General features: G+C 37.4%; 1 protein-coding gene across 3 annotated transcripts in view; it reads left to right on the forward strand.

Annotated features, from left to right (window-relative positions):
• TRDMT1 (tRNA aspartic acid methyltransferase 1) overlaps positions 1-27,657 on the forward strand; it is a 101,599-nt gene that overhangs the window by 48,571 nt on the left and 25,371 nt on the right. For 2 of the 3 annotated variants that reach the window (XM_088844061.1, XM_055429439.2), the window contains exon 2: positions 14,790-14,899. In XM_088844061.1, the coding sequence (XP_088700187.1) occupies positions 14,844-14,899 (56 nt within the window). In that variant the 5' untranslated portion in view covers positions 14,790-14,843. Of the gene's footprint in view, positions 1-14,789; positions 14,900-26,450; positions 26,528-27,657 lie in introns of all 3 variants that reach the window. The other variant, XM_055429430.2, reaches the window with a different exon arrangement.

The following is a 27,657-nucleotide window of genomic DNA, read 5'->3' on the forward strand; positions in this document are numbered from 1 at the left end:
ACAAACCTTCTAGAAATTGTATTACAAAGCAATACACTATGGGGTTACTTTGTGGAGATCACAAATAGCTAATGGGTAGTTGTGGTTGGCATAATATTTCCAGTGACATCATCATGCATGGACTCAAAAAAAATGCTAGATCTTAAGTAACTTTGAAATTGATGTGCTTCTGAAAATTGTTAGATTACTTAAAAAGTGGTCCTATGGTAAAGACCATGATTTCAAGATGTAATCTTGTTTCATGAAATTTGAGTGGACAAAGCAATGTTTCTAAATGAACATAATAAGAAAGTGTTATTTAAAATGTTTATATAACAAAATCAATAAATTATATAATATGAAGTCATTTCTTTTCATTGTCTGTGTTATGGAAATGCCTTTACATCTCATTTTGGATAGTCTTATGTGGAAAATGGGCAACTGGCTTTTATGCTAGTTGTCATATTTGGGCACATAGGTACGATATTGCATGTGTGTGTGATGTGGATGAGTGTGGACATAGAACAGTCAGGAAGCTTGCACATTGTCCCGCTCTCAGTGTTAGCTTCTGGGGTGGAGTGGGGCTGAGGGTCTTGCTCTCCAGCACACATCAAGCACGTCCCCACTTCAGTGCTGTTGAACTTGCTGTCCCCTCTGCCTGGCACGCTGCTCCCCACATAGACACATGCTTAGTCCCTCCCTGTGTTTACTCTAATGTCATCTTCTCGGTTCTTCCCTGGTCAGTATCAAATACTGCACCTTCTGCTCTGCCTCCCTGTACCCCTTTCTATTTGATTTTTACCCTAAGGACTTACTGTTCTATCATACTGTTTTACTTGGTTATGTTTCTAATTGCCTCTCCTAAAATGGAATCTCCATCAGTTGGGGATGTTTTTGTGTCAGAATTTTGTTTGTTTTGTGTGTGTAGAGATTTATCTTGTTGACTGTTGTATTGTTGGCATCAAGAATAGTGCTTGCGCAAAGCAGATTCTCAACAGATATTTGAATGAGTAAGTTATACAGCATGAGCATTTTAATAACTGATGATATTGTCAGGTTCATTTTTAAAGGAAATACCAGCTTAAATGTCATAGTGTTTGTGTGACTATAGATATACCAATATAATACCTAAGACTATATAATTTACTAGGTGAGATTATTTTAATTTTTTGATAAAAAATGAAGTTGAATATTTTTAAAATATTTTTACATTTAGTGCTCTTTTTATTTTTAACTGTGTAATACGTTTGTTAGAAGTTGGGAAATACTGAAACCATGCTCATTATTCCTTCAGGACATAATTGCTGACTGGTTTCTGTGTAATGGGTCAGTTCAGTCACTCAGTCCTATCCGACTCTTTGCGACCCCATGAACCGCAGCACGTCACGCCTCCCTGTCCATCAGCAACTGCCGGAGTTCACTCAAACTCATGTCCATTGAGTCGGTGATGCCATCCAACCATCTCATCCTCTGTTGTCCCCTTCTCCTCCTGCCCTCAACCTTTCCCAGCATCAGGGTCTTTTCAAATGAGTCAGCTCTTCGCATCAGGTAGCCAAAGTATTGGAGTTTCAGCTTCAACATCAGTTCTTCCAGTGAACAGGACTGATCTGCTTTAGGATGGACTGGTTGGATCTCCTTGCAGTCCAGGCGACTCTATAGACATGCTCTGTTCTCTCCTCCAGAGATTATAGTCTGCTAAGGAAATACCCATGCTGGACAAATGCAGAAAATTTAAAAATTATATATGATGCTTACGTAGGGCTAATCCTTGTTGAGGATTTAGATTTTATCTTTTCAATCTGTGTCCTACATGGGTCCATGAACACTAAAATAAATTATAGCTTTTTTCACATAGAATATCTTGAATTTTTCTTTGCCATTAAAAGTCTTTAACTTTTGATATTTAATGGTTGTGTGACATTCCATTTTATGGAATTTCCACGATTAGCTTGCTTGTAATTTTCACTGTTATAAATAACATGCCATTGATAGATCATGTGCATCTTTTCTCTACATCTCTGTTATTGCCTTATGTATTAGTTTCCTGTTGCTGCTGTAACAGTTGACCATAAACTTAATGGCTTAAAGCAACACAGATATTTTCTCTTACATCTCTGGAGGTCAGATGTCTTAACATCAAGGTGTTGCCAGGGCTGGTTCCTTCTGGAGGCCCTAGGAGAGAATCTCCTTCCTGGCCTTTTCCAGTGTTTGTAGGTCACCTGAATTGGCTCATGACCCCTTCCTCCATCTTCAGAGTCAGAAGTGTAGCATCTTCACATCTTTCTCCCTGACCTCTGCTTCCCTCATCACATCTTCTCTGACTCTAACCATCTTTCATCTTTCTTGTGATTATACTAGGTCTATCATTATAACCCAGGATAATCTCCTCTTGATCCTTAGTCATATCTGCAGAGTCCCCATTGCTATGTAAGGTAACATTTCACAAGCTTCAGAGATTAGGACGTGGACATCTTTGAGGGGTCTTTATTCTATCTGCTATACCTTGGGGTATGTGCCCAAGTATAAAATTGATAAGTTCAAAACAGTTTTTAGACTGTAGATACATACTGCCAAACTCCTAAAACATTGAATCCTCAATTGATGTTCACATCTGCAGTGAGAATTCCTATCATACCTATATATATTTTTTTTAACATTTGATATTCTTATTTTTAAAAGCCTTTGTACTTTTGATAATAATATAGCAAACATTTATTGAGTGACCACTGTATGGTGAGCACAACTGTAAGAATCTTATAGGTATTAAGTAATTTAATCCTCAGGCAACTATGATGTAGGTACCTTATTATCTCTGTTTTATAGGTAAAGACACTGAGGTCAAGAATTTGTTTAAGTCACACAGTTGGAAATAGTGAAGCTAAAATTCAAACACAGGCAATAAGCTAACAAGGTATCACATTCTATATCTTTTCTTGTACTGTGTGAACAGACACACACACATGTACGCACATACATACATTTTGAATAAAAGATCTCTTAGGGTGTGCCTATGACAGCCTTGATTATAAAAAATAATGATAGCTAATATCTGTTGAATACTATGTGGCTTAGTGAAAAAGGTTTGCATATAGTCAGGAGGAGTATGGAGGAGGAAAATGAGCAATGAAGTTAATTGAAATGCATTTTGCTCTGAGGTCTTAGGACTAGCCTGTGCTTTCTGGTCTAGTGCAGAGTTGTAAAACTTCAGTTCAGTCGCTCAGTCATGTCTGACTCTTTGCAACCCCATGAACTGCAGCACACCAGGCTTCCCTGTCCATTACCAACTCCCGGAGCCTACTCAAACTCATGTCCATTGTGTCGGTGATGTCATCCAACCAGCTCATCCTCTGTCGTCCCCCTCTTCTCCCTCCTTCAATCTTTCCCAGCATCAGGATCTTTTCCAGTGAGTCTGTTCTGTCATCTTTTCTTGAAGCTTCATCCTCAGCATCAGTCCTTCCATATTCAGTACTGATCTCCCCCAAGATTGACTGGTTGGATCTTCTTGCAGTCCAAGGAAATCTCAAGAGTCTTCTCCAACACCACAGTTCTAAAACATTAATTCTTTGGTGCTCAGCTTTCTTGAGAGTCCAACTGTCACATCCATACTGGATGTTTTTCCTACTGGAAAAACCATAGCTTGGACAGATGGATCTTTGTTGGCAAAGTAATGTCTCTGCTTTTTAATATGCTATCTAGGTTGGTCATAGCTTTTCTTCCAAGGAGCAACCGTCTTAATTTCATGGCTGCAGTCACCATCCACAGTGATTCTGGAGCCCCCCAAAATAAAGTGTATTACTGTTTCCATTGTTTCCCATCTATTTGCCATGAACTGATGGGACCAGATGCCGTGATCTTAGTTTTCTGAATGCTGAGTTTTAAGCCAAATTTTTCACTCTTCCTCCTTCACTTTCCTCAAGAGGCTCTTTAGTTCTTCGCTTTCTGCCATAAAGCAAAGAAGGACTCAGAATGGCAGGAGAGGAGTTTTAATCTTGGGGATCTTTATGATTGATAACATAATTACACTTGTACAACAAGCCTTTGTTTTTTCATTCACAACTGACTAGATACAGGGTACTGATGCTTTTGTCATCTGTAATTTCTTCATTGACTTGGTCAGAATGTATATGTCAAAAATTGTCATCTTTTAAATTACGAGAAAGCATCACCCAAAACATGAACAATTCATAGATATTCATTCACTGACAGCAAATTTATGTAAAATAGTCTTTGTTGTTTAAATCTGTAATAGGCTACGTTACATGTGTTTATTTAAATAAAATGTGTTTTTAAACATGATTGTGCCTTTAAAGAGTTTAAGGTAAGGGTCTTAGATGTCATGGGGAAAGTGGAGAAGACAGATTTCTATCTCTTGAATTCTGTTAAGTATTTAAATAGGTGGGCTTCCCAGGTGGCTCAGTGGTAAAGAATCTGCCTGCCAATGCAGGAGACTCAGGTTCCATCTCTGGGTCAGGAAGATTCCCTGGAGAAGGAAATGGCAACCCACTGTAGTATTCTTACCTGGGAAATCTCTTGGACTGAGGAGCCTGGTGTGGTACAGTCCATGGGCTCGCAAAGAGTCAGACACAACTTAGTGGCTAAAGAACAACAACAATATTTAAATAGTTAGCTTTCAGCTCATTATATTTGGTGCCATATGTTGATCTTTTTATCTCAGTCAGTTTAAGTCTTGTTGTTTTTTATTCTTTTGACTATTATGTTGGTGGGATAAAATAATGCATTGAGTTACAGCTGTTTGCTAGTGTGTGGATGTATGTGTGGGCCTGTGTGTGTTTTGAGAATGTAGCTAGTGTATAAGAATTCATATTCTTGTCTGTTCTTGAAATTTACTTTTCTTTTGGTTTTTCAGGGTTATAACCAAGAGAAGTATTGAATTCTTTTTTTCAAGACAAAGTTTTTTGTTTGCTTTTTACTGATGATAAGTAAGTAAGTAAGTGTTAGTTGCTCAGTCATGCCCGACTCTTTGCGACCCCATGGACTGCAGTCCACCAGGCTCCTCTGTCCATGAGATTTACCAGGCAAGGATACTGGAATGGGTTGCCAGTTCCTTCTCCAGGGGATCTTCCCAACCCAGGGATCAAACCTGGGTCTCCTGCACTGCAGGCAGATTCTTTACTGACTGAGTAAAACATAAGATATTTTACTGATTAAAAAATACTACTTTATTATTGTAAAAAAAAATCCCACAAATAATCCAAGAAAGTTTAAAGGAAGAAGTAGGAACCACCCCAGAATTACACATCTGCTGTCAAGATATATCTCCATTGACAGTTGGCTTTTTTTTTTTTTGCTTGATGTATACACATACACTTTATATTTACCTCAGTGTGATAATCTCTATGCCATATATGTTGTTTCACATGGCATTATTTCATTCTTTGAATCAAGATTGCCGGGAGAAATATCAATAACCTCAGATATGCAATTGATACCACCCTTAGGGCAGAAAGTGAAGAGGAACTCAAAAGCCTCTTGATGAAAGTGAAAGAGGAGAGTGAAAAGGTTGGCTTGAAGCTCAACATTCAGAAAACAAAGATCATGGCATCTGGTCCCATCACTTCATGGGAAATAGATGGGAAAAAAGTGGAAACAGTGTCAGACTTTATTATTTTGGGCTCCAAAATCACTGCAGATGCTGACTGCAGCCATGAAATTAACAGACGCTTACTCCTTGGAAGGAAAGTTATGACCAACCTAGACAGCATATTATAAAGCAGAGACATTACTTTGCCAACCAAGGTCCATCTAGTCAAGGCAATGGTTTTTCCCGTGGTCATGTATGGATGTGAGAGTTGGACTGTGAAGAAAGCTGATCGCCGAAGAATTGATGCTTTTGAACTGTGGTGTTGGAGAAGACTCTTGAGAATCCCTTGGACTGCAGGGAGATCCAACCAGTCCATTCTAAAGGATATCAGTCCTGGGTGTTCATTGGAAGGACTGATGTGAAAGCTGAAGCTCCAATACTTTGGCCATCTCATGTGAAGAGCTGACTCACTGGAAAAGACTCTGATGCTGGGAGGGATTGGGGGCGGGAGGAGAAGGGGACGACAGAGAATGAGAAGGCTGGATGGCATCACCGACTCAATGGACATGAATTTGAGTGAACTCCGGGAGTTGGTGATGGACAGGGAGGCCTGGCGTGCTGTGATTCATGGGGTCGCAAAGAGTCAGACACGACTGAGCGACTGAACTGAACTGAACTGAACTGAATATTCCCTTGTATGTATGTACCTCATCTTTATCCATTCATCTGTCAGTGGCCTTTAGGTTGTTTCCATGTCTTGGCTGTTGTGAATAGTGGTGCTGTGAACATAGGGGTGCATGTATCTTTTTAAATTATAGTTTTGTGTGGATATATGCCCAGGAGTGGGATTGCTGTATCTTATGGCAACTCTTATTTTTAGCTTTGAGGAACCTCCATACTGTATTTCAGTAGTAAATGCACCTGCTTACATTCCCACCAACAGTATAGGATGGTTCCTTTTTTGCTACACCCTCTCCAGCATTTGTTATTTGTAGACTTCTTAGTGATGGCCATTCTGACCAGTGTGAGGTTGGTACCTCCTTGTAGTTTTGATTTGTATTTCCCTAATAATTAGTGATGTTGAGCATCTTTTCATGTGCTTGTTGGCCATCTTTATGTCTTCTTCATGGCAAATAGATGGGGGAGAAAGTGGAAAGAGTGGCAGATTTTATTTTCTTGGGCTCCAAAATCACCATGGATGGTGACTGCATCCATGAAATTAAAAGTGGCTTGTTCCTTAGAAGAAAAGCTATGAAAACCTAAACAGCATATTAAAAAACAGAGATCATCTTGCAGACAAAGGTCAGTATAGTTAGTGTTTTTTTTTCAGTAGTTATGTATGGTTGTGAAAGTTGGGCTATAAAGAAGGCTGAGCACCAAAAAATTGATGCTTTCAAATTGTGGTGCTGGAGAAGACTCTTGCGAGTCCCTTGGACAGCAGGGAGATCAAACCAATCAATCCTAAAGGAAATCAACCCTGAATATTCATTGGAAGGACTGATCCTGAAGCTGAAGCTCCAGTACTTTGGCCACCTGATTATAAGTGACTCATTGGAAAAGACCCTGATGCTGGGAAAGATTGAAGGCAGAACGAAAAGGGGGTGACAGAGGATGAGATGCTTGGATGGCATCTCTGACTCAATGGACATGAGTTTGAGAAAACTCCAGGAGATAATGAAGGACAGGGAAGTCTGGTGTGCTGCAGTCCATGGGGTTTCAAAGAGTCGGATGTGATTTAGTGACTGAACAACATCAACAGTCCTCTTTGGAGAAATGTCTATTTAGTTCTGCCCATTTTTCAGTTGGGTTTTTTGATTTTTGTTGTTGAGTTGTATGGGCTGATTGTATGTTTTGGAAATTAAGCCCTTGTTTGTTGCAGATATTTTCTCCCACTCCATAGGTTGTCTTAGATTCGTTTTGCTTATGGTTTCCTTTGCTGTGCAAAAGCTTGTAAGTTTGATTAGGTCCCATTTATTTTAGCTTTTATTTCTGTTGCCTTGGGAGACTGACATAAAAAAAAAATTGGTATGAGTTATGTCAGAGAATGTTTTGCCTATGTTTTCTTTTAGAGTTTTATAGTGTCATGCTTTATGTTTAAGTCTTTATGCCATTTTGGATTTATTTTTGTGTATGGTGTGAGGATGTTCTAACTTTATTGATTTACATGTGGCCATCAAACTTTCCAAACACCATTTGCTGACTTTTCCCTGTTCTATATTCTATATTCTTGACTCCTTTGTCAAAGGTTAATTGACATAGGTATGTGGGTTTATCTGGGCTTTTACTCTGCTCCATCATCCATGTATCTGTTTTTATGCCAGTACCATTTTGATTACTGTAGCTTTTTATTATCGTCCAAAGTCTAGGAGGGTTTTGTCACCTGCTTTGTTCTTTTTCCTCAGGATTGCTTTGGCAATTCTGGGTCTTATGGTTCCATATACATTTTAGGATTATTTGTTCTAGTTATGTGAAAAATGTCATGGGTAATAGATTGCTTTGGATAGGATGGCCATTTTCACGATGCTAATTCTTCCAATCCAAGAGCATGCAGTATCTTTCCATTTCTTTGAATCCTGTTCTTTTTTGTTCATTATAGGTCTCAGCATATATGTTTTTGATCAGGTTTATTCCTAAGTTTATTTAATGTTTTGGTTTGATTTTTAAAAGAATTTTTTTTTGCATTCCTTTTTTGATATTTCATTGTTAGTGTAAAGAAATGCAACCTATTGTGTATTTGAAATGCAAGAATCTTTAAAAAGAAGTAGGAAATATACTTTGGTGATCATTTTAAATTCAGAATCCTTGCATGTCTGTTTTTGCTAAATACTTTTTAGTTTTAATTAAGCTTGACTTTGAATGAAAAGAAATAGACATTTGATATATTCAATTGATCTTCCATTTCACAACTAGATGTCAGTGTTAACATACCTGATTACATGTTTCAGGTTGATTATAATGAGGTAATTCAAGAATTACTCACCTATATGAGATATAGTTCAGAAAAAAATGATAAGGAAAAGAAAAAAAAGCAACTTTCCTTATTTCAAAGGAGGCCAGTTAATTTTATATTTACATTCTAACATGTTTTTTCCCCACATTAGCTATGTATGAACAATTTAAACTTTTTGATTTATTTGGTTAGGAAAGGCGGGTGGAGTGTGTACTTATACCTTTTACTGCCAACAACCAGAGGTACTTCCTTCCAGCTTTTCCATAAAGTGTGATCAGAAAAAGGAGGAAAATAATCACTATTCAAATGTGGTGTGTATGTGTGTTTCTTACCCACTTATTAAGAAACATATTTAAGAGCAGGAATTATGCATGTAATTCCAGTGACATTTCTAACATTTCACTTCAGAGTCTCTCTTGACATAACTAAATCTGCCTTTTTTTTACTTTAAGACTCATGTAAATGGGAATATGATACCCCTTATCCTTTCCTTATAGATCTAATCTGACAATTTTTAAAAATAATTTATGCTCTGTTCATCTAATTATACAGTATTTCACCTTTTTTAAAATCTATGCTTCCTGTTAATATTAACAAATATGCAATCCATAATAAACCAGAAATATCATGAATGAAATCCAGATAAAGCAGTAGATCAAAATACTGAAAACACATCCTTGCCTTCTACTTTCTCAAAAGATCCTGTGGATCTCTTTTTCCCCAACTCTCTCCCCTCTGAGAATGACTACTCTTGAACAACTTAAAGTGATAGGGCTCCCTTAGGCAAAATCTACTGAATTATATTTGTTTGGATTTTTTAAACACTTTCAAAATCTATGTATGCAGCTTAACAAAGATTTTTGGAGGCTATAGATTTCAAGTATACAGTAAGAAATATCAAGACAACTTGTCTTTGGAGCTCAGTTTAAGGTTTTAGTAGAATTGAAAGGCTTGGTTTTTAAGAGTATTATTTAACTAGTTTAACTTTTTCCTTAACACCCTCATTCAGTTCAGTTCAGTTCATTCGCTCAGTCGTGTCCGACTCTCTGCAACCACATGAACCATAGCACGCCAGGCCTCCCTGTCCATCACCAACTCCCGGAGTTCACCCAAACTCATGTCCACAAAGTTGGTGATGCCATCCAGCCATCTCATTCTCTGTCGTCCCCTTCTCCTCCCACCCCCAACCTTTCCCAGCATAAGAGTCTTTTCCAGTGAGTCAACTCGTCTCATGAGGTGGCCAAAGTATTGCAGTTTCAGCTTCAGCATCAGTCCTTCCAATGAACACCCAGGATTGATCTCCTTTAGAATGGACTGGTTGGATCTCCTTGCAGTCCAAGGGACTCTCATTAGAGTCTTCTCCAATACCACAGTTCAAAAGCATCAATTCTTCGGCGATCAGCTTTCTTCACAGTCCAACTCTCACATCCGTACATGACCACGGGAAAAACCATAGCCTTGACTAGATGGACCTTTGTTGGCAAAGTAATGTCTCTGCTTTTTAATATACTATCAAGGTTGGTCATAACTTTCCTTCCAAGGAGTAAGCGTCTTTTAATTTCATGGCTGCAATCAGCATCCGCAGAGATTTTGGAGCCCCCAAAAATAAAGTCTGACACTGTTTCCACTGTTTTCCCATCTATTTCCCATGAAGTGATGGGACCAGATGCCATGATCTTTGTTTTCTGAATGTTGAACTTCAAGCCAACCTTTTCACTCTCCTCTTTCACTTTCATCAAGAGGCTTTTGAGTTCCTCTTCACTTTCTGCCATAAGGGTGGTGTCATCTACATATCTGAGGTGATTGATATTTCTCCCAGCAATCTTGATTCCAGCTTGTGCTTCTTCCAGCCCAGCGTTCCTCATGATTTACTCTGCATATAAGTTAAATAAGCAAGGTGACAATATACAACCTTGACGTACACCTTTTCCTATTTGGAACCAGTCTGTTGTTCCATGTCCAGTTCTGACTGTTGCTTCCTGACCTGCATACAGGTTTCTCAAGAGGCAGGTCAGGTGGTCTGGTATTCCCATCTCTTTCAGAATGTTCCACAGTTTATTGTGATCCGCACAGTCAAAGGCTTTGGCATAGTCAATGAAGCAGAAATAGATGTTTTTCTGAAACTCTCTTGCTTTCTCCATGATCCAGCGGATGTTGGCAATTTGATCTCTGGTTCCTCTGCCTTTTCTAAAACCTGCTTGAACATCTGGGAGTTCACGGTTCACATATTGCTGAAGCCTGGCTTTGAGAATTTTGAGCATGACTTTACTAGCATGTGAGATGAGTGCAATTGTGCGGTAGTTTGAGCATTCTTTGGCATTGCTTTTCTTTGGGATTGGAATGAAGACTGACCTTTTCCAATCCTGTGGCCACTGCTGAGTTTTCCAAATTTGCTGGCATTTTGAGTGCAGCACTTTCACAGCATCATCTTTCAAGATTTGCAATAACTCAACTGGAATTCCATCACCTCCACTAGCTTTGTTTGTAGTGATGCTTCCTAAGGCCCACTTGACTTCACATTCCAAGATGTCTGGCTCTAGGTCAGTGATCACGTTATCGTGACTATCTTGGTCATGAAGATCTTTTTTGTACAGTTCTTCTGTGTATTCTTGCCACCTCTTCTTAATATCTTCTAATTCTATTAGGTCCATACCATTTCTGTCCTTTATCGAGCCCATCTTTGAAATGTTCCCTTGGAATCTCTAATCTTCTTGAAGAGATCTCTTGTTTTTCCTATTCTGTTGTTTTCCTCTATTTCTTTGCATTGATCGCTGAAGAAGGCTTTCTTATCTCTCCTTGCTATTCTTTGGAACTCTGCATTCAGATGCTTATATCTTTCCCTTTCTCCTTTGCTTTTCGCTTCTCTTCTTTTCACAGCTATTTGTAAGGCCTCCTCAGACAGCCATTTTGCTTTTTTGCATATCTTTTCCATGGGGATGGTCTTGGTCCCTGTCTCCTGTACAATGTCACGAACCTCCGTCCAGAGTTCATCAGGCACTCTATCTATCAGATCTAGTCCCTTAAATCTATTTATTACTTCCACTGTATAATCATAAGGGATTTGATTGAGGTCATATCTGAATGGTCTAGTGGTTTTCCCTACTTTCTTCAATTTAAGTCTGAATTTCGCAATAAGGAGTTCATGATCTGAGCCACAGTCAGCTCCTGGTCTTGTTTTTGCTATCTTTATAGAGCTTCTCCATCTTTGGCTGCAAAGAATATAATCAATCTGATTTCGGTGTTGACCATCTGGTGATGTCCATGTGTATAGTCTTCTCTTGTGTTGTTGGAAGCGGGTGTTTGCTATGACCAGTGTGTTCTCTTGGCAAAACTCTATTAGCCTTTGCCCTGCTTCATTCCGTGCTCCAAGGCCAAATTTGCCTGTTACTCCAGGTGTTTCTTGACTTCCTACTCTTGCATTCCAGTCCCCTGTAATGAAAAGGACATCTTTTTTGGGTGTTAGTTCTAAAAGGTCTTGTAGGTCTTCATAGAGCCGTTCAACTTCGGCTTCTTCAGCATTACTGGTTGGGGCATAGGCCTGGATTACTGTAATATTGAATGGTTTGCCTTGGAAACGAACAGAAATCATTCTGTCGTTTTTAAGATTGCATCCAAGTACTGCATTTCGGATTCTTTTGTTGACCATGATGGCTACTCCATTTCTTCTAAGGGATTCCTGCCCACAGTAGTAGATATAATGGTCATCTGAGTTAAATTCACCCATTCCAGTCCATTTTAATTCACTGATTCCTAGAATGTCGACGTTCACTCTTTCCATCTCCTGTTTGACCACTTCCAATTTGCCTTGATTCATGGACCTAACATTCCAGGTTCCTATGCAATATTGCTCTTTACAGCACCGGACCTTGCTTCTATCACCGGTCACATCCACAACTGGGTATTGGTTTTGCTTTTGCTCCATCCCTTCATTCCTTCTAGAGTTACTTCTCCACTGATCTCCAGTAGCATACTGGGCACCTACAGACCTGGGGAATTCCTCATTCAGTATCCTATCATTTTGCCCTTTAATACTGTTCATGGGGTTCTCAAGGCAAGTATACTGAAGTGGTTTGCCATTCCCTTCTCCAGTGGACCACATTCGGCTGTGGTCCATGTGATCAGATCAACTAGTTTCCTGATTATGATTTCAGTGTGTCTGCCCTCTGATGCCCCCTCGTAATACCTACCGTCTTATTTGGGTTTCTCTTACCTTGGGCGTGGGATATCTCATAACACCCTCATACCTCAAAGCAATTCTGTTTTGAAAAGGTAGGGTGAATTTGTGTCAGGAAGATCTTAGTATGTTCATTTTTCATCATGGAAATAACTTTCTAGGTCATGTGGTAGATCCTAATTTTATTACAGTCTAAAATATGTGCACACAGTGCATTTGTTTATTGACTTTAAAAATCTATTGTTTTCTGAGAAAGAATTTTTGGTTCATCAGTTTTTGCATCACCACATAAAACATGCCTTTGGCAGTTGTTTTTTGTCAGTTTTTATGTCTTCCGGGCACATAATACAAGAATATAAAATTAATTATTGATTGTGGTACAGATTTGGCACATCACTGTGGGTTTTCAATCAGCCTGTAAAAAGAGAAAAATCATATCAACTAACTCCAGGCAGTCCCAGCTTGCTGAATATATAATAGAAATGCAAGCAGGCAGCATCATGCTAATTACAACACTTCCTATTTAGCAACACAGTGGAATAGTTCAGTGAAATTTACTTAATTCTGAGCTCTCTTACAATGATTAGTAGTTGCTTAGTTCTTAACCTTGATTATAAGGTTTGTGATTTTGCAAATTGATTCTTACATACTAATTTTTGTTATTTGTTTAAAAGCCTTCTTCATTTATGTTTCAAGATCTCTCTGATACCTTTGACAAAGATATAATTTAGAACTTAAATTTACTTTATATGAAGGCAGATAAACTAATTATTGGATTTAAACTCAGTTGGAGGCAGCTGAGTATGATATTACTAACTGGACCGTGAAGCTTCCAGTGACCTATGTACAGGGCACTAGAGAGAGGTACCTAGAGAGAGTTGGTCCTAGCCCAGGTTCTTGAGCCTGGTAGTAGACGTGTAGTAAATATTTACTTGGATGCATTTATCCCCTTGTTTCTCTCTGGCATCATCTTTCCTAGGCCTCAGTGGAGTGTGATTGTTTCTGAGTGTGTGTTTGCTTCCTCTTTGCCCCATCTTCTGTGATCTGGTTTTTATTTCCAGGTCCTTATTACATGTGGCCTAGCTCCTCACATCCTAATGTTTATCTCTTTAATTTTTTGAAATTTGGGCTGCCAAATTTAACTGTTAAAAAGAAATGGTTATTAAAGAAATAGCTATTTGGAGCTGATATTTAACTTTGTAATACTTTCTCTGATGATTTTCCTAAGACCTCTCAAATACTTTTATTTCAAGAACTCTTCACATTTTCTACTGATTTGGGACAGGGTTTACACATAATTGGGTTTGTATGCGTTTTGAGAAAGAAGTGCAAAGAGGGTGGTAATTGCAAAATACAATAGCAGTTATAAATTTTGACTGCTCTTTTAAGACTATACCAAAATTCTCTGAATCTGAAAGCATTATGAAAACGCCTTTCTTCAGCAGCAAGACAGAGCAGTGAAGGAAAGCATACCCTTGTAATTACTTCTTTTGCTCTTCTTATGTTCTCTCCTGATCTGTCAAAATTTTTAATTTTTGGTCTGTGAAATTTTTATATTTGGACACAAATTAATTTTTCATTCCATTTAAAAACTTACCTAAACCTTCAAGGAGTGAATTCTGTGATATGTGAGTTACCTGTTAATAAAGCTATTTAAAAAAAAATTTACCTGAAACTTACCAAAACTGACCTAAAAGCATTTCCAATGGTAATGGGAAGCAGAATTGTATTAATGATAGAAGATGAGGAACAAATTGTAGTTAATTTCTAAATTTCCAAGCCATCCGGCTTTTAAGAATATCGAATGTTTTTGGTTTAATTTAGGAAAACTTTCCATTTGACTCATAAATCTATACCTTAATGGAGGAAGGAAAGCAAATATGAGAGATAAGGACTAAAACATTTGTCCTATGTTTAGCACCAAAATGTTGTTGAGAGAGATGAACCAGAGGTACATAAATATTCCACTTCCTGCCTAGTTCTTCCTGGCTTTGTTGTTGACTGACAGGTAACCTGAGATCTGACTAGATAATTGAGGAAGTGAGGAAATGTACTACAAAATTCTGTTATTTTAGCTCTTTTCTATAATGAACAAATTGATGTTAAGGACTTGGCATTCTAAGATATTCCATTTATCATTACAGAAAGCTGTTTACCTGCACAAGTGGTGGCTGCTGTTGATGTAAATACTGTTGCTAATGAAGTATACAAGTATAATTTTCCTCACACACAGTTACTGGCCAAGACAATTGAAGTGAGTAACAATTATTATTGTTTTAATAAGTATATAGCAAGTAAAAATGTGATTGAGGAATACTGCAAGATACTGATTTCTGGTGTCTTCATTTGAAGATAAGTCATATATAAATGAAAAAGTTTAGGAGAAGGGAATTAAATTTATATTTTTAATTCTGTCAGAAGGTAGCATGTTATTTTTTTTCTTTTTTCCTTTTTAAAAATTTCTAGCTTTAGAGAGATATGATCAGTAATTTGGTCTTGAAAGAATTGAAATGTAGGCATATACAATATTTCTAAATGTTTAGTTTTATAATGATATTAAACTTGGCTTAATTCTTAATTTTTAAGCAGTACTCAGGTACAATATATACATAGCAGGAGTGGAAAAAGAGAAAATGAAAAAAAAAATCATTGGTTATCTTATTGGTTTGGCCAAAAAAGTTCATTCGGGTTTTTCTGTAAAGGTGTAGGCAAAAACCGGAACAAACTTTTTGGCCAACCCAATACTTACTGAATGCTACTTTAAAAAAAAAATTGTTTTTAATTGAAGAATAATCACTTTACAATATTGTGTTGGTTTCTGCCATTCATCAACATGAATCAGCCATAAGTATGCACATGTCCCCTCCCTCTTAAATCTCCTTCCCACCTCTCCATCCCACTCCTCTAGGTTGTCACAGAGTCCCAGTTTGAGTTCCCTGAGTCATGCTGTAATCCCACTGGCTATCTGTTTTACATATGGCGGTGTATATGTTTCCATGATACTCTCTTCTTGTTGACGCCTGTCAAAGTTAAAGATAGTTTTTTGCTTGTGATGAACTCAGCAGAAGTATTTAACGCGTTACTTTCAAAATACGGTATAATATGAAATTGTGTTTTTTCTCCCAGTTTTATGTTGTGAAAAATTTTACACATATTTCTCGTGAAACTGTAATATATATGCACGAAGCTGCATTCTTTGTGTATAGTTTGAGTTTTGACCAATGTCCATGGGGTCGCAAGAGTTGGACAAGACTGAGCACACACACACTCATACAACTGAGTCACCACAGTTGAGACTTTAGAACATCCATTACCCTGAAATGTTCCTGAGTGTCAGTCTCTGACCCCAGCCCTAGGTAGCCACTGATCTGCTTTCATTCATTACAAATTAAATATTCTATTTCTGCTACTAAGTCACTTCAGTCGTGTCCGACTCTGTGCGACCCCGTAGATGGCAGCCCACCAGGCTCCCCCATCCCTGGGATTCTCCAGGCAAAAACACTGGAGTGGGTTGCCATTTCCTTCTCCAATGTGTGAAAGTGAAAAGTGAAAGTGAAGTCGCTCAGTCATGTCTGACTCGTAGCGACCCCATGGACTGCAGCCTACCAGGCTCCATTTCTATTTCTAGTATACCATGAATAATATCATGAGTGTAATTTTTTTGAGTGTGACTTCCTTTGTTTAGTGTAACGTTTTTTGCATTGTATCAATCAGTAGTCGCCTCTTCATTATTGTTCTGTGATATTCTGTATGTACAGGTATTTGTGGAAATTTCATATTGCAAAATGTGTATCCATTCACATATTTGACGTTTAGATTGTTTCCAGTTTTTGACTGTTATAAAAAGGGACTGTTATAAAAAGTTGTTATGAAGATCCGTGTATAAGTTTTTGTGTGGACTTTTTTTTTTTTTTTTTTAGGGTAAATACCTAGCAGTAGAATTGCTGGAGAGTATGATAGACTTCTTTAATTTTATGAGAAAATGCCAACTGTTTTACATAGTGTTCATACCATTGCTGGGAGAAATATCAATAACCTCAGATATGCAGATGACACAACCCTTATGGCAGAAAGTGAAGAGGAACTCAAAAGCCTCTTGATGAAAGTGAAAGAGGAGAGTGAAAAGGTTGGCTTGAAGCTCAACAATCAGAAAACAAAGATCATGGCATCTGGTCCCATCACTTCATGGGAAATGGATGGGAAAACAGTGGAAACAGTGTCAGACTTTATTTTTGGGGGCTCCAAAATCACTGCAGATGCTGATTGCAGCCATGAAATTAACAGATGCTTACTCCTTGGAAGGAAAGTTATGACCAACCTAGATAGTATATTAAAAAGCAGAGACATTACTTTGCCAACCAAGGTCCGTCTAGTCAAGGCTATGATTTTTCCCGTGGTCATGTATGGATGTGAGAGTTGGACTGTGAAGAAAGCTGATCGCCGAAGAATTGATGCTTTTGAACTGTGGTGCTGGAGAAGACTCTTGAGAGTCCCTTGGACTGCAAGGAGATCCAACCAGTCCATTCTAAAGGAGATCAATCCTGGGTGTTCATTGGAAGGACTGACGCTAAAGCTGAAACTCCAATACTTTGGCCACCTCATGCAACGAGTTGACTCACTGGAAAAGAGTCTGATGCTGGGAAGGATTGGGGGCAGGAGGAGAAGGGGATGACAGAGAATGAGATGGCTGGATGGCATCACTGACTCAATGGACATGAGTTTGAGTGAACTCCGGGAGTTGGTGATGGACAGGGAGGCCTGGCGTGCTGTTTTCATGGGGTCACAAAGAGTCGGACACGACTGAACGACTGAACTGAACTGAACTGAACCTAGGAGTAGAATTGCTGGTGTGTATGATAGACTTCCGGAGAAGGCAATGGCAAGCCACTCCAGTACTCTTGCCTGGAAAATCCCATGGATGGAGGAGCCTGGTAGGCTGCAGTCCGTGGGGTCGCTAAGGGTCGGACACGACTGAGCGACTTCACTTTCACACATTGGAGAAGGAAATGGCAACCCACTCCAGTGTTCTTGCCTGGAGAATCCCAGGGACGGGGGAACCTGGTGGGCTTCCGTCTATGGGGTCACACAGAGTTGGACACGACTGAAGTGACTTAGCAGCAGCAGCAGCAGCATGATAGACTTCTTTAATTTTATGAGAACATGCCAACTGTTTTACATAGTGTTCATACCATTTTATAGTCACACAGTCAGTGTTTAAGTGTTTCAGTTATTTTACATCTTTTCAGTGTCAGTCTTTTAAATTTTATCCTCTCTTGTGAGCATATAGTGATATTGTGATTTTAATTTTCATTTCCCTGGTGACTAATAATGTTGAGTACTTTCTCATGTGATTATTGACCATTTCTATGTATTCTTCAATGAAATTTCCTTTCTATTTTTGTTTGTTTTTTTATTGTTTGGTATGTTTGTGCTTTATCATACTGTTCATGGAGTTCTCAAGGCAAGAATACTGAAGTGGTTTGCCATTCCCTTCTCCAGTGCACCTAAACTGTGCAAAATTCTGAAAGAGATGGGAATACCAGACCACCTGACCTGCTTTTTGAGAAACCTGTATGCCCATCAGGGAGCAACAGTTAGAACTGGACGTGAAACAACAGACTGGTTCCAAATAGGAAAAGGAGTACGTCAAGGCTGTATTCAAGGCTGTATTGTCACCATCCTTATTTAACTTAAATGCAGAGTACATCATGAAAAACGCTGGGCTAGATGAAGCACAAGCTGGAATCAAGATTTCTAGGAGAAATATCAATAACCTCAGATATGCAGATGACACTACCCTTATGGCAGAAAGAGAAGAAGAACTATCAAGAGTCTCTTGATGAAAGTGAAAGAGGAGAGTGAAAAAGTTGGCTTAAAGCTCAACATTCAGAAAACTAAGATCATGGCATCCAGTCCCATCACTTCATGGGAAATAGATGGGGAAACAGTGGAAACAGTGTCAGTCTTTATTTTCTTTGGCTCCAAAATCACTGCAGATGGTGACTGCAGCCATGAAATTAAAAGATGCCTGCTCCTTGGAAGAAATGCTTTGACCAACCTAGACAGCATATTAATATATGTGTATTCTGTTTTTGTTGAGTGGACATTTATAAGTGTCATTTGGGTCAAGTTAATTGATAGTATTGTCAATTTTTCTGTATCCTTACTGATTTTTTCCTATCAGTTGCTGAGAGAATGTTGTAATATCCAAGCACAACTGTGAATGTCTATTAACTCCTTTTAGTTTCTGCTTCATTTTATCCAAAGCTCTTTTATTAAGTGTATATGCTTTATGGTTGTTTTCTTGATTAATTGACATGTTTATCATTATGAAATATTCCTCTTTATCCCTCAGAATTATTTCTTGTTCTGAAGTCTACTTTCTTGATGTTAATATAGCTTCTTAAATTACTATAACTTCTGCTTTCTTATGGTTAGTGTTTGTATGCATATATTTTATCCATCCTTTTAATTTTGCCTCTTTTTTTGGCTGTGCCATGTGGCTTGCTAGATCTTAGTTCCCAGACCAAGAATTGAATCTGTGCCCTTGACAGGGAAAGCACAGAGTCATAACCACTGGACCACCAGAGAATTCCCTGTCCTTGCATTTCAATTAGATTTCTTATAAGATCCCTTCGTATTCACTGAGACTGTTCATTTTTAGTCTATTCTACTCTGTTTGCTTCATTTTAGAAGCACACTATATGGCTGTATCTTTAAGAGGTGGGTTTTTTTTTTTTGATATGTAACTTCATTTTAGATATTTTTCATTTTTAGAAGTTTCAATTAATTATTTTTTATGTTCTTGTCTCCTTATAATATTTTTATTTTCCTTTAAGTATTTGAACAAATTATGATACTTACAATGACTGTTTTAAAATCTTTGTTAATTCCAGCATGTCATTGTTGGGTTTGTTTCTATTGATGGATTCTTCCTCCATTCACTCCCATTTGCTATAGGTCACATTATCTTGTTTTATTAGCATTGTAGTAATTTTTTAATGGGAGCCTAACATTGTACGTTTTACATTTTTGAGTGCTGGAGTTTACTGTAATCTTTTAAAGACTGTTGAATTTTGTTCTCAGGGGAGTTAATTTCAGATCATCTTGATTCTTTTTGAGGCTTATTTTAAGCATTTCAGAGTATATGTGGAGTAGCCTTTACTATAAGGGTAGTCTAATCTTACTACTAATATGTGACCTTTCTTTGATTGCTATTAAGTGTCCCATGTTCTTAACTAGGTTGTGGTGGTAACTCGAATGTTCTCTTGCCTTGAGATCTGGGAATTTTTTTGGCTTACAGCTTCCCAATAATGGTTCTTTTCCTGGCAGTTGGTCTTTGCCCACCTCAAAGTATTTTGCCTGATAGATGCACAGGTTCATGCTCAGCAGGACACTCAAAGGGAATGTTATGCAGGTTTCTGTATTTCATTCCTTATGCAGCTTCTTTTAGTGTGGTAGTCTTGCTCTGCAAATTCTAGTCACCTTGACCTTGAATGCCAGTATCTCTCTTCAACTCATCTACATTCCCAGGTACAGTGTGAGTGTCCTTTCCCTTCACTGCTGTGTGGAAATTACCTCCAGGTAGAAAGTCTAATTATCTTCAACTTTTTTTTTTTTTTGTCTTTTTCCAAGGAATGGTAGTCCTATCTGCCTGTGGTCCAATATCTGAAAATAGTTATTACATTTCTCCCAGTTTTCTAGTTTATTTACAGAAGGAAAGTAAGTCTCTTAGAATTTGCTCCCTCCAAACAGAAGCAAAAGTCTCACAGATTTTATTTAAGTAAGATACAATTCATTTTACCATGAAGTCCACCATTTTAAAGTGTACATTTTTAGCATTTTTCTTTTTCCATTTACTGACAAAGTTGTGTAAGGATTACCACTTTCTAATTCTAGAACGTTTTTATCCCCATAAAAAGTAATCTGGTACCCATTAGCAGTGACTCCCCATTTCTCCTTCCCTCTCGGCCCTGGCAACCACTAATCTACCTTCTACCTCTATGGATTTGACTTTCTAGACATTTCATATAAATGGGATCATATAATATGTGGCCCTTTTCTGTCTGGGTTCTTGCACTTAGCATGTTTCCATACAGATGTGTTGTAGCATGTGTCAGTGCTTCATTTCTCTTAATGGCTGAATAATATTCCATTATATGGATGTACCACATTTTGTGTATCCAACAGGTTTGTTTTAAGCTTTCTTTTAGCTGGATATGAAATAGGGCCATTTCCTGGCTCTGTGATTGGGTATTCACAAGGTAAAAGTCATCTATTTATGTGTTGAAGAACATCTGTCACTGATACTGAGAACAGAATATTTTTCTGCATGGGCCTCATCAAGAGAAGTACTATGGGTTTAACATCATCTTTCCAGTAACTGGTAGCAGTGCACTTCATGAACATCATGGCAGACTGCACTAAGTCTGCCAGTCTCATCATGGACGTAGGGCAGAAGTAAATACAGGGTCAGGAGAAACATACCTGCTAAAAAGTAACTGAATTGACTCATATGTAGGCCATCTGCATTTAGGTTCCAAAATTTCTGTGACATAGATTATGATAGCAAAATTTATTTTATTTTATAAAATTGGATCTAAGTTTAAACTTAATGTATATATTTAAAAGTTGATGCAGCCAAATGTCCAATTCAGCAAGGAGTTTCTCCCACTGAACAAAATATGACACAACAACAAAATCTCAGTAAAGCACCCATTATGTTCAATGACTTAATCTTTTTTTCTTTTTTACCTTCTAAGGGAAACTGTGAGACACTTTATGTATTTGGGGTTCCAAACTACATGCCAGAAGAAATTTGGGGGCATTTAGAATAATATATATATAACTGTTTTTCTAGTGATAGCTCTATTTCAGTACTGGTTTTAATAGATAATAATAAGTCATATTATCTGCATATAAAATAAGAATACTAGGGAGAGGAAAGAATGGATATAGGTACCTCCCGCTCATTTGAGAGGAGAGAATCAGTTCATTAAAATGATATCTATGAGAAAAAAGACAATGTGCCTTCCTACAGCTGTTAGTCTCTTCTTGGATGTTCTCTTCAGCCCTGTTCTGTAATGGAAAGATCAATTGTATCAGAAGTACATTGAGGGTCATGCTTAAAAAGCAGTTGGAAGTTTAATGGAGAACTTAGGAGTAATGAGAGACTTAAGAGATTTTAAGTTTCATAAGCGGGAGGAAAAGGGGACGACAGAGAATGAGATGGTTGGATGGCATCACCGACTCAATGGACATGAGTTTGAGTAAACTCCAGGAGTTGGTGATGGACAGGGAGGCCTGGCGTGCTGCAGTCCATGGGGTCGCAAAGAGTCAGCCATGACTGAGCGACTGAACTGAACTGAACTGAAAACAACATATTCTGATCAACTTAAATTTGAGAACATTGACTTCATGCAAGTTATTGAGCCCTTAGAAGAACACAGATATGACTGAGAACTAGTCTTTACCTGCAGAAACATACTACTTAGTACAGAAGTTGGACTTGTGAACAGTTTTATTTGGGACTTCTGATTGAATGTGGCAAAGACAAGATATTTCTATTCCAAAATTATATTTCTTTTCCTAATAGAAATAAGAAGAGAAAAGAGAGGATGGGAAACCATTATGAATGAAAATAGGATTTAAACAGAAACCAAAACAAAAAAGAAAACTGCGAAAAATAATGTCAGATGTAGTGGCAATAAGACACAGTGAATGAAGATGGCAAAATTGCATTCAGTTTAGATCTCTCTGTGTCTCATGCAGCTTTGAGAAGGACAAGGGAGGAGACAAAGCAGACCCAGCAATTGTTTGTTCCAAGTGAAGAGAAGAGACATTAAAAAATTCCAAATCACTGGACTGAAAGCATCACTGGAAGCTCTGCAGACTTCTTGCTCATTCTAAATGTGAGAACATGGGTTACAGGCAGTGGCGTGGTCTTCAGCTGGAGAGCTTTGTGGGTTCTTCCCAGAAACTGCAGTGACAAAGCACCTGCTCTTTCTTTCACCTTTTTAGCAAATTTCTAGATTCAAGTGATCTCCATTTAAATATATATATATATTAGTAATTAGAAAGGAGCCTTTGAGGCTATGCTGATATAGTACTTTTTGAAGGAAGGAAGTAACATAAACAAGCAGAATATTTACAGAAAAATTGTATGAAGAAGCAGAAGAAAATTACAAACATACATCTCCATTAGTTTGAAACCTTAAATAAAACTTGATATCTTCAAGAACTCAAATAAATGTATTGTTGTTCAGTCTCAGTCATGTCCTATTCTTTGCAACCCCATGGACTGTAGTATGCCAGGCTTCGCTGTCCTTCACCATCTCCCAGAGTTTGCTCAAACTCATGTCCATTGAATCGGTGGTGCCATCCAATCATTTCTTCCTCTGTCATCCCCTTCTCCTCCTGCCTTCAATCTTTCCCAGATTTTAGAATCTCTCATTCTAATGAGTCGGCTCTTTGCATCAGGTGGCCGAAGTATTGGAGCTTCATTCAAAAGCAATAATAAGACAATAGACTTGAAACTATCAGTGGTCTGGGAAGAAGAAAAAGAGATGAGAAAAATAAAACCATTCTAGAAATAAAGGTCATGTCAGAGTGGCAAACAGAAGACAGCGAAACAAACGGGGCAAAAGCATTAACAGAAGTAAATGAAAAACATTCCTGAAATAAAACCTCCAACAATTCATGAACTGTATTACCCGAGAACCCTTACTGAGAAAGTGATTCAGTCACTTAATCTAACTAAGCAAGAGATGAATCAGAGTGGAAAACTCAGAAATAAAGGTGCCATGTTAGGAAAGAAATTGTGGTCAGGAAGCAAAGTGAGAATGTTATAAATCTTTACAGTGTAAGAATACTATAATTGGAGTAGGAAGGGAAAGTGAGACTCAAAAAATATGTCTATTCTTTGAAAGATAAATGAAGCTGTAGATTTTTAGGACATTATTTCATGTTATCAGGAGCTCAGCTGAGCTGTCAGGGATCGAAGTAGCTGATTAAAGCAACAGGGCAAAAGTGAAAGAGTGAAGCCTTAATTACTTGCTGTAGAGAAAATGTCTATGCCCTGCCCCCTGTTCTGTTTCCCTAGGGTACAGCACTCTGCTGGGAAGTTGAGTGGATCAGCAGACATGGGAGTCAGCTAACAGTTGAAGGAGCCCCTGGTATTGGAGGAGAGAGTGCAATTTGCTGGGTATAGTCAAGGCAAGAGAAGTATCTTCAAGGGCTCCTCCTCCTCCCAGAAGGAGGCCTTGGCAGAAATAGATGGCGGCTGAAGAGGACTCTGTGCCCACAGATAGACCTTGGAATGCAAATATGTGAAGAGCATGACCTTCCAGGGGGCCTGAGACATTGCACTTGATCTCAGAGACTACCAGGCACTGGTCTTGCACCAAGTCTGCAGTGGGGAGAATGACTCCCCAGCACCTGCTGGGTGAAGCCTTCGTCATGGCCTGTGGTCAGGCCTGAAAAGTGCATGTAGGTTTTTAACCAAGGACAGGATAGTTACAAAGATGATTAGTAATAAAACTAAAATCTGGTATTTATCTAGATAGGAGATGGAAAATTACTAGTTACTGCAATGTAAGTATGTGAACTGAAAACTTGCTGGATTTGTTCATCGTTGTATTCCTGGACCTATCACAGTGCTTAGCGTATTATAAATACTCTGAAATATTGGTGGGTTAGATTATGAACATTGTCTAATGAACTACATATTGTGCCTAAAAAATGGAAAAATGCCAGGCATAACAGGTATTTCAGAACTGATATTAGATAAGATCTGTCTAAAGGCAAAAAGTATTTAAGAGTCATAGAAAATTGCTTTATAATGGGGATTAATACAATGATCAAGAAAGTTCTGTTCATGTAATTTCGAACAAATTATTAATGAACAAAACATCAGAATTCATAGCGCAGAAAATAGTATGAAATATCCACTCAGTAAGTTTTTATTGAAGATTTACCCTGTGCCTCAATATTTTAATTCTCTTTAGATTAACAATAAATTCACTATAACAGTCAAATGTTGTTTACTAATCTACCAGGTTCTTCCTAAAGTTTAAATGAAAATTAAGTGTAAGAATGACCAGGAAGCTTTTTGAGAAGAGAAGTGATAAAACAAGTAGTGTGACAAAGTTGCTCATCAACACTCAATAAATGAAGTTACCGCATGAAGTTGATCTAATGTTTTCTGAAAGCAGGGATTTTTTTTTTTAACTTGAATGCTCTGGTTATGAAAAAAGAATAGATTTCCATTAGTGTTATTATAAAATATCAAATTATTGAAGTTAATCCATGCATCTCTGTAACTACTTTCTTGAATCCTGTCACATACACTGACCTAGATTGCTAAATTAAAGATAGTTGTGAATGGTTTAATTGAGTGATTATGTTTTGCATAACTGCTCTGTCATTTTGGTTGTGCTATTATAAAAATCACCCTTTCCAAAAATCCTTTAAAATTGTAATTTTGTATGTCTAATTGGAGGTATTGGAGGTATTAACTGTTTGCTTCTTTTAGATTCTAGACTTAGGATGCTCCTAATGTTAAAAGTTGTTGTTTGTTTTTTATTTTAATTTTAGGAATTTAGCTTTAATCAGTCTACAGTCAGTTGTGAAGTCAATAAGTTGCTTTTCTTAATAGCCCTGTGCTAACTAGCTATAACTTAAGTAAGTACCTGTGATAATGGTACTGCTCTGCCCCAGGTTTCCTGACACACTGTTGAGTGTATGATTTTCAGATTGTTTTCTTTAGAACTCTGGGTTCTAGAGGTGCTTTGGGAACTTTTCAATATTTAATTTTCATTTCATTTTACATACACATCTTAAACTACTTTTAAAAGCCTGTGATTTAAAAACAATAGACATGTACATTCAGACTTTTAATACAATAGAGACAACTGATGTGTTCAACAAGTTAACTCTTTTCAGAACTCAGAATAAAGCTTTTCCTGCTTTTTTCATGATCTGGAACTTCTTAGAAATGTGTTATAACTAGGAATGTTGGGATTCTGGGCTTGTTGCTTTAAATTTCTGGCTAAGAGTATATGCTAACAGAGCCTAATGAGAATTGGCCAAACCCAAGATTTGTATTTCTCTGTATTTGTCTTCTGATACTGTATATAAAGAAGCAGAACAGTACATCTTAAAGCTATTTAGCCCCGTAGGCATTGTTTTGGTTAATCTTGTTTATAATCTTTTGAGGTTCTTTGACTACACACAACTGTAAAACAGTATGCAGATATCTGAAAGTGGGACCCTTTTCTGTTTGGTGATATACTGACAGAGACAGACAGGAGAGAAATGGTGACTGGTCCATACATCATGTTTTCTAAATAAATAATATTAATAGAAAGGTGTTAATAATTCCCTAGATCTTTTGCTGAAATTAATTATGAAATAAAGTTCTCCATTTAATTCCTGAAATCACAGCAGTCTTAATTAGACTTGAGGTATCATAGAGGCATGAAATGCTTAGGATCGAACTTCACAGCTCTGCTTGAGCTGGTCCTGGGGTTTGGGAGAAGTCACTTAATCTTTTATATTTTCAGCTTACTGCTCCACTTTCTTCACAAAATCACTTTGGATTAGTTTAGTTCCAAAATCACTTTGGAAAGTTAGTTTAACTGAAGTTTATTTTAAAAGTATTAAATGTTTTATAAACTTTTAAGTGTTATAAATAAGCGGTCACAATTTCTGATATATTTAGTTGTAATTAGTTAGTATGTTTCCTTTTTTCCCCTTCTATGCATGTTTTTATATTCTTTCCCCCCCCCCAAATATTCATTCCTTAGGGCATTACACTAGAAGAATTTGACAGATTATCTTTCAATATGATTTTAATGAGCCCACCCTGTCAGCCCTTCACAAGGTATGTATAATATATATTTCTCTGTTAGGAAGAATACTTTTGAAAGACTCATTAAATCAAATATACTGTAATTTCAAGCACGGACACTATAAAGTCCATTCGCTGCATTTCCCTAGTCCTGAAATTTTTCATATGTAATTCTCTTTCTCTATTCACATTTATAAGTCAGCATTAATCATGAGAAAAAGAGCAGTTAACTGCCAGGTGAGCACAGTGATTTGGTCATAGTCAGTGTGGTACCTCTCCAATACCTACTGAAGATAAAATATTTATCTCTGACCCAAATTACCTTGAATTATTTAAATTAATCGGCATTCAGGAACATCTTCCTAACACTGATTAATCAAAGTCAATTTTCATAATAAATATTCAAGTCCTAAATTACTTAACTGTAAAATTTTAAAGCTAGTCAAGAATGCATCTGTGAATTTTGCATTTCTCATAATTGATACGTACATTTAATAATACATACAATTAATAAAATAGCTTTTTTAAAGCTGTATTCCAGTTTAGTTTCTTCTTAAGGTATTTATTTGACTATATTTCAGGGAATTATATTTTAGATAAAATCTTGACTAATTTATCTTCATTTAGATATTTTTAACAATAATATTTTTAATTAAGTAATAATGATAATAATGACAACCATCCAGATGTCTTACTAGATTTTGCCATTTAATTCAACAAGCTTATGGGTTGTGCATTAGTATACTGTCTTTTTACAGGTGAGCAGCTGAGACATAGAAAGTTTAAGTAACTCAAGGTCATACAATTAGAAAATGTAAGGGCCAAGATTTATCAATTATTTTATATCATCCCATTTAAACACATAGTGCAATTTTAAGTTTAATAAAAATTCAAATTTAAATAAATATTCTGCTCATGCTTAATTTCCACCCGTTTTGATTTATTTCAAGTTTTCTAGGAAATTAATTCTTCAAGGATTTACTGTGCCCCTACATTAGAGATATTGTTTTTAATGCTGCAGTTCTGTTACAGAACTTACAGACTGACAAATATTAATAATTACCTTATAATGTAATTTAAGGGGATAATAAATGAATGCTGAAACTGCCATGAGAACATAGAGGAGGAAGGTGTTATATTGCTGCGTATCAGGAGGGAGGAAT

This window comes from Moschus berezovskii, chromosome 15 (assembly GCF_049115385.1).
Source record: "Moschus berezovskii isolate FMDL1 chromosome 15, NW_MosBer_1.0, whole genome shotgun sequence".
Taxonomy (NCBI): Eukaryota; Metazoa; Chordata; class Mammalia; order Artiodactyla; family Moschidae; genus Moschus; species Moschus berezovskii.